The sequence below is a fragment of the Lagopus leucura genome, unplaced genomic scaffold, assembly GCF_019238085.1.
Source record: "Lagopus leucura isolate 7727_CA_CO unplaced genomic scaffold, USGS_WTPT01 250-0_obj-0_obj, whole genome shotgun sequence".
NCBI classification, from domain to species: Eukaryota; Metazoa; Chordata; class Aves; order Galliformes; family Phasianidae; genus Lagopus; species Lagopus leucura.
In genome coordinates, this window is record NW_024969455.1 from 1 (window position 1) to 6,527 (window position 6,527).

The 6,527-nt window shown below is 64.7% G+C and overlaps 3 protein-coding genes across 4 annotated transcripts in view; 1 reads left to right on the top strand and 2 right to left on the bottom strand.

Moving 5' to 3' along the window:
- Positions 1-1,119: 1,119 nt before the first annotated feature.
- Positions 1,120-3,782, bottom strand: SIRT2 (sirtuin 2). 2 transcript variants are annotated; one of them, XM_042895076.1, is made up of 14 exons: positions 3,696-3,782; positions 3,543-3,605; positions 3,313-3,471; positions 3,125-3,231; positions 2,952-3,008; positions 2,811-2,879; positions 2,599-2,728; positions 2,431-2,490; positions 2,278-2,333; positions 2,114-2,190; positions 1,948-1,999; positions 1,774-1,841; positions 1,439-1,505; positions 1,120-1,343 (listed from the first exon to the last, which is right to left on the bottom strand). In XM_042895076.1, exons 1-14 carry the CDS (start codon positions 3,709-3,711, stop codon positions 1,158-1,160), a joined length of 1,167 nt encoding a protein of 388 aa, XP_042751010.1. In that variant the 5' UTR covers positions 3,712-3,782; the 3' UTR covers positions 1,120-1,157. The 2 variants fall into 2 exon arrangements, with proteins under 2 accessions (XP_042751010.1, XP_042751009.1); XM_042895075.1 differs by having other exon boundaries at positions 3,543-3,736.
- Positions 3,783-4,277: 495 nt separating this feature from the next.
- On the top strand, positions 4,278-6,525 carry NFKBIB (NFKB inhibitor beta). Its single transcript, XM_042895078.1, has 6 exons — positions 4,278-4,516; positions 4,647-4,752; positions 5,131-5,350; positions 5,757-5,845; positions 5,948-6,202; positions 6,298-6,525. The coding sequence occupies exons 1-6, from the start codon at positions 4,290-4,292 to the stop codon at positions 6,343-6,345; spliced, it is 945 nt and encodes a 314-aa protein (XP_042751012.1). The 5' UTR covers positions 4,278-4,289; the 3' UTR covers positions 6,346-6,525.
- Positions 6,382-6,527, bottom strand: part of SARS2 (seryl-tRNA synthetase 2, mitochondrial) — a 3,242-nt gene continuing 3,096 nt past the window's right edge. Inside the window, exon 15 of the mRNA XM_042895074.1 lies at positions 6,382-6,452. Within this exon, the coding sequence (XP_042751008.1) occupies positions 6,382-6,452 (71 nt within the window). The remainder of the gene's footprint in view (positions 6,453-6,527) is intronic.

Below are 6,527 nucleotides of genomic sequence, written 5' to 3' on the forward strand. Positions count from 1 at the left end.
CGCCCCCCCCCGGTCCTCCGGGCCCATGAGGCGGCGGTTCCGCGTTTTCCGTCTTCTGACGCTTCGGGGCTCGGCCTCCGTCGCCCCCCCCCCCCGTAGTACCCCCCCGAGCCCCCCCCCCCGCCCCCGCCCGCCGCCATTTTGCCCATCTCGCCCCCTCGGCCGCTGCCCTCCGCGCTCTGCGGGCCCCGCCACCGCCGCCGCGACATGGCGCCCCGCTCCGCCGCACCGCCTCCGCCACGCCCCCATTGGGCGGGCCCCACGCCACTCAGGCGGAGCGCTCGTTCTATTGGATGGCCGAGATGCCGCTCAGCCGGAAGCCCCGCCCTCCAAAGCGATTGGCCTTGCGGGCCCGCCAGCCCGTCTCTCGTTCGTCCGCTCTTCTGCCTGTCAGAAAGGACAACGCACCCCATTGGCCACCGAGTCCTTTCGTTCTCCCGCCCACCGAGGTGATTGGCTAGATCAGCCATTCGTCTGCGTTTGGCCCCGCCCACCGTCTTGGCCCGCACGGAGCTTCCGCCTTCTTCTTCAGATCGGATCCGACTCTCCGCAGCTCCCAGAAGGCGTTTCGGCAGCCTCTCGACACTCTATTGGCCAAAGGGCACACCACTCAAAAAAACCGTTGCCTCTGATTGGCTCCATCCCCGCATGTCACCACCCCAAGCGTTCGCAAATCTCATTTGCCAATCCTCCTGCCTGTTAACTTTGTCCCCGCGCTGGGATTGGCCAGATTGGGATTTTCCCTCCCCCTTCTCCCCCAAATAAGTTAAGGACCCTTCAGAGCCCCCTCAAGAAGGGGTTGGGTCCCCCAGGGGTCCTCCAGAGTCCAGGCTGGGGGTCTAACGCCCCCACCAAGAGTCCCTGCACCCCAGGACCCCCCACCCCAAACAGACACAGAAACAGAAATAGGGGACCCCTCCCCCCTCATTACAACGCATTGAGAACCCTTCAGACCCCCCCCCAAAAGGGGGTTGGGTCCCTCCAGAGCCCAGACTGGGGGTTCAATTCCCCCGTTCCACTGAGCATCCCTGCATCCCAGGACCCCCCACCCCAAACACCCCACAGGGGCACAAAAACGGCAATAGGGACCCCCACCCCAAAAAATACACAAAGCCGGGCTACGTCTGCGCTGCTGTTTAATGTCCCCATCCTCCTCTCTACGGCTCTTTGCCATCTGCCTGGCGTTTGCTGGGAGCTCCACTGCTCTCAGTGCGGCCCCCTGAGCCATCGGCGCGGCCCCTCCGGGATTTGGGGTCACCCCCCGAGGTGCTGCTCGTGTCCCCCTGGGCTGCCATGGCATCAATGGCGGCGTGCTCCTTTCTCACCAGCTCCTGCAGCTCCTTCTGTGGGGTGGGAAAGAAGGGGTGGGAGGTGAACCCCCATGGGATGGAAGGGGGGGGGAAATCCCAAACGTGTTGCTGTATTTTGGGGGTCTCACCTTCCAGCCCAGCAGCTCTGCCAGTGCCAGGCAGCCCTCATCACAGTCCCCCAGCCAGGCCACATCCCTGGGAGGGGGGGGACAGAAGAATATGGGGGCACAGAGATGGGGGGGGACACAAAACGTGTGGGGAAAGGGGGCATACGAGGGGGGGGCAGCCCCTCAGTGACCCCCTAAAACACAAGGAAAGGCCACGGCCCTCAGTTCCCCACACGCACCCCCACCCCAGCTGCTGTGCATGCGGACCCTACGCCCCCACCCCTCATCCCCGGATCCTCCTGTGCCCCCAATGTGCCCCCAGTGTCCCCCCAGGCCCCCCTGCCCCCAGTCCCTGCCTGTAGGCTTTGTCTGAGTCGAAGTCCATCCCGCAGCCGAAGCCCATGAGGGACATGAAGGCATCACTCTGGGGACAATGAGGAGCTGATGAGACCGGTGGGGAGGGTGGCAATTGCCCCCTCTCGCCATTCAGCAACCCTATACAACCCCCCTTACCCCCCATCTCCCCTCACCTGCCCCGTTTTCTCCTTGTTGATGAGAAGCCGGGGGGTGCTGGCAGGGACCCTGAAACACAAAATGGGGACAATGAGAGAACTGAGGAGCTGAGACGTCGCAGGAAGGATGAGATGCACTGAGGGAAGGGGGGAGCGTGGCGCATTTCGGGGTGGGGGCTGTGACCTGCTAACAAGGGAGGCGAAGGGCTGGACCTGAAGCGAAGTGCCCATGATGATGAGAAGATCGACTTTCTGGAAGTCCTGTGGGGACAGAAGGGGTGGCAAAGAGACAACTGTGGCCCCCCAGCCCCATCTCCATCGTGCCCCCCACCTTTCCCAAGCGCTCACCGACTGTAGAAGACTGAAGAAGCGAGATGGGAGGTTCTCCCCAAAAAATACAATGTCTGGAAAGAACAAGGGGGGAGGGGGGCTGGATGCACTGACCCCCATCCCTTATCACCCCTAATTCGGGAGGGGCACAGAACCACCTCCTCGCCTCACCTGGCTTCACCACGCTCTGGCACTTGTCACACTTGGGGACGAGGGAGGAGAAGATTTTCTCTGTAACAGACCAGGGCACCACAGCTCAGCAGGGGGGTGGGAGGTGCACACGAGACCCTCCCCCATCCCTCCCCTCCCCAAATCCCCCCCCCCCCTTCCCGCCGTTACCTTTCACCCAACTCAGGTCATACTGATGCCGGCAGGAGGAACGCAGGCAGTGTGCAGTTTGGAAGGTGCCGTGAGCCTCCACCAAGTCCTCAGGTTGCAGCCCTGCCACGCGCTCCAGCGTGTCGATGTTCTGTAGGAGAGGAAAAGTCATAGGGACAGCATTTAAGGGTGTTCTCAGCTCCGGGAAGGGGGCACAGCAAAGGGGGGCACACCTGTGTGTAGCAGCGCAGCAGCAGCCCCTTCTCCTTCAGCAGCCGCATGAAGTAGTGGCAAACTGTGGGCTATGGGAGAGAAAGGAACCACGGGGAGGGGGGGTATATGGTGTCCCCCCCCCCCCAAGAATCACCTCTTACCTTCAGCTGTCCTGGGAGCAGCTCCTTAGCCAATGCAAAGAAAGGCTCCGGGTGTTGCTGGAGGAAAAGTAGGGGGGAAAGGGGGGCGATCAGAGTCTGGTGGGGGGTTCAGGGCCCGGTGCTGTGCTGAGGGGGGGCCTCAGAGGGCGCTCAGCCTCACGTTCCCCCCAAACCTTGAAATAGGAGATGTCAAAGATGGCCTCAGGGTAGGGCAGTTCATAGCGGCTCAGGTTGGCGTACAGCCCGGTTCCGGGTGAGCGGAAGTCGGGGATCCCGGCGGCTGCCAAGGGGGGGGAGGGGGGGTGTTACCATAAACGCTGCCACTCCTCCGCCTTCCCCTCCCCCCCCCGGTTCTGCTCACCCGTGGAGATCCCGGCGCCCACCATGCACACCACGCGACGGCAGCGCTCGCTCTGCATAAACCGGGCGATTCCCGTCAGCGACAGCTCATCCAAAACGCGTTCCGGCGGCTCCGTGCCCAACCCCAGCGTCCGTGCCAGGAGGTTTCGCAGCAGCTCCACTGCGGGCGGTACCGGGAGGAGTCACAACGGGGTCCCGCAGGCCCGGCCGGGCTCCGCACCCCACACTCACTATCGGGATCCTCCGTGGAGCCGCCCTCAGCTTCAGCGTCGGGTTCAGCCCCGGGAGGGGGAGCTGCGGAGGTGGGACGGGGCGTCACGGAGGGCCGGAGGGACCCTCCAGCCTCAGCACCGCCACTGCCACCGCCACTGCCACCGCCATTACCGTCCGCTCCGGACATGGGAGCGCCTGGAGACGCTTCCCGGCATGCCGTGGGGCGTCTACAATGTTTGGCTGAAGATTCCAAACTTCCGGGTATGCCCGGCATGGATGGTGCTGATTGGCTGAAGGCGCCACGCTTCCCGGGATGCCCCGCGCGGATGGCGCTGGCTGGCTAAGACAGCTGCACTTCCAGCGATGCATAGCGCTGGTTTCTCTGATTAGCTGAAGACGCCACGCTTCCCGAGATGCATTGCGCAGGCGGCTCTAACCAGCTGGAAGCGCCACACTTCCCGGTATGCCACGCGTGAGCTCTGCTGATTGGCTGAGACCGCCGCACTTCTCAGCATGCTCTTCGCTACAGCCATCGATCTCCGCACTTCCCAGCATGCCTCGCGCGGGCAGCGCTGATTAGCTGAAGGAACTCACCACTCCCATCGTGCCTCGCTCTCTCCCGGAAGTGCTCTCTGGACTACGCGTCCCGGCGGGCCTTGCGCTGCTTCCCCGCCCCCCCCCCCCCCCCCCCTCCCGGGCCGCGGGGATTTCCCGGCCCGGCGGCGCTGGGCCCGTGGTGGCGGGGCCCTGAGCGCGGCCCGGCTGATGGCGGCCGCGGGGGCCGCGCCGTCCGGCGATGCGAAGCGAACGGAGGGAGACGAGTGGTACGACAGCGGGCTGGGCTCGTTGGGAGAAGGGCAGTTGGCACCGCTGTCCCACAGCCCCGGTCCGGGTCCGGAGTCTCCCGAAGAGGCTCCTCCGGAGGCCCCGGAGCCCGAGGCTGAGGTGTGGCTGCGGCACGTGCTGAGCTTCGTCAGTGAGGACGGCGATACGTGAGTGAAGGAGCAGCGGGGGGGAGGGGGAGGGGGGGGGGGGGGGGGGGGGGGGCGGGGGGCGGGGGGGCGGTGATCGGGGCCGCTGAGCTGAAGCCGAACCCCCCCCCTCCCCAAACCCCCACCGCAGAGCGCTGCACCTCGCGGTCATCCACGAGCACGAGGCTTTCCTGGATTCCATCCTGCAGCGCGCAGCAGGCACTGCTTACATGGATCTGCAGAACGACCTCGGGCAGGTGAAAGCAGCCGGGGGGGCCTGGAGCTGTTAGAGAGAGACCGGGGCGACCCCTGGGCTGTGGGGCAATTGTCTGGGCTGGGGCTGATCCCTGGGCTGGGTGCAGCAGATGGGGGGGGGGGGGTTGGGGGGGATGAACCCCTTGTCTGGAGGCAGGCAAAGGAATCGCAGAAGCACCAAGGTTGGAGAAGACCTACAGGATCACCCAGTGCCACCGTCCGCCATCACCAACAGCTCTCACTAAACCGTGTCCCTCAACACAAAATCCCAATGCCAACCCCCAGCCCAGGCAATTCCTGAACTGAGGGAGACCGCCGGGGTCAGGCGGTGATCCGTGGGGCCTTTCCCAACCTTGACTGATTTCCTCTCTCTCTTGCAGACCGCCCTGCACCTGGCTGTCATCTTGGGGCTGCCCGGCTTCGTGCGCAAGCTGCGGGCGGCGGGCGCGGGGCTGGGACTGCAGGAACGTGGGGGTCACACAGCCCTGCACCTCGCATGCCGGGAAGGGCAGCCCCACTGCGCCCAGCACCTCCTGGGGGGTCTCGGCTGCCCCCTGAGCGAGGAGGAGCGTGCGCAGCTGGAGAGCGTCAACTATGATGGTAAGGTGGGGGAGTCCAAAGCGAGCCGTGTGGGACCGAGGCATTTGGGAGCACGTGGAGAACGATGGGAGGAGGAGAACAGCGGGGTTTCTTCGTGGGGATGTTGGAGGGATGTTAAGCGTGCAGTAGGGGAGCGTAGCTTGGAACACGGGGGGATGCTTAGAGATGATTGAAGGGCCAGGGCTGAAGTGCTCTGGGGACGTTGGGGATGCAGTATGAGGGCGCACAGGGCACTGAGGATGCGACAGGGAGGTGGTGTCAGCCTTTGGGGCTGCGACACGGGGACGCTGAGGTGCCTTGCAGCGAAACAGAGGCAACGCAGGACATGCTGGGGCTGCAGTGCAGCGTTCAAGCAGGGCTGCGGGGTTGGGACGCGGTGGTGGCACTGCGATGTCCCCCTCTGCAGGTTACACCCCCTTGCACGTTGCCATTCTTCGGAAGGACGTGGAATTGGTGCAGCTGCTGCTGCGTGCCGGCGCCGACTCCAACAAAGCAGTGAGCACAGAAAGGGGGGGGGGGGGACAGGGGGATCTAAAAGGACGCTGGCGTTCCTGTGCTCCCCACCCTGATTTCCTACCCTTCCCTGCACCCCCAAAGGAGCCGAGCTGTGGCCGCAGCCCCCTGCACCTGGCGGTGGAAGCACAGAGCCTGGAGATGGCAGAGCTGCTGCTGCGGGCGGGCGCTGACCCGGCGGCACGGGGCTACGGGGGTCGCACCCCCCTTTACAGTGCCCGACTTCGCCCTGATCCCCGCCTGCCCCAACTGCTGCGTGCTTTCGGTGCCCCTGACAGCTCCGGCGATTCTGAGGACAGTGAGGAGGACGAAGACAGCGAGGAGGAGGACAGCAGTGGTGTAAGTAGCCCCCAAAGCCCCACCTGAAAACCGAGCGGCCTCTCGGGGTCTGAGCGCTGCTTTTATCCCCCCTCCTTCCTTCCATCCCCCCCCAGGAGGAATACGACGACATCGTCATCAACAGCGGTCGCTGTGCGGACTGAGGGGACGCCCCTGGAGCTGCAGCCACCCCCCCTTATTTATCGGGGTCCCCCGAAGGCATGGGCTGGACTTTGGGAGGCTCCCTGCGCTCCCTTTCTTCTTCTTTTCCCTGGGTATAGCGTAGAGGATTTATATAAGTTGTTTTAAAATAAAAAGGGGGGGCAGTTCCCCCCCCCCCCCCCCC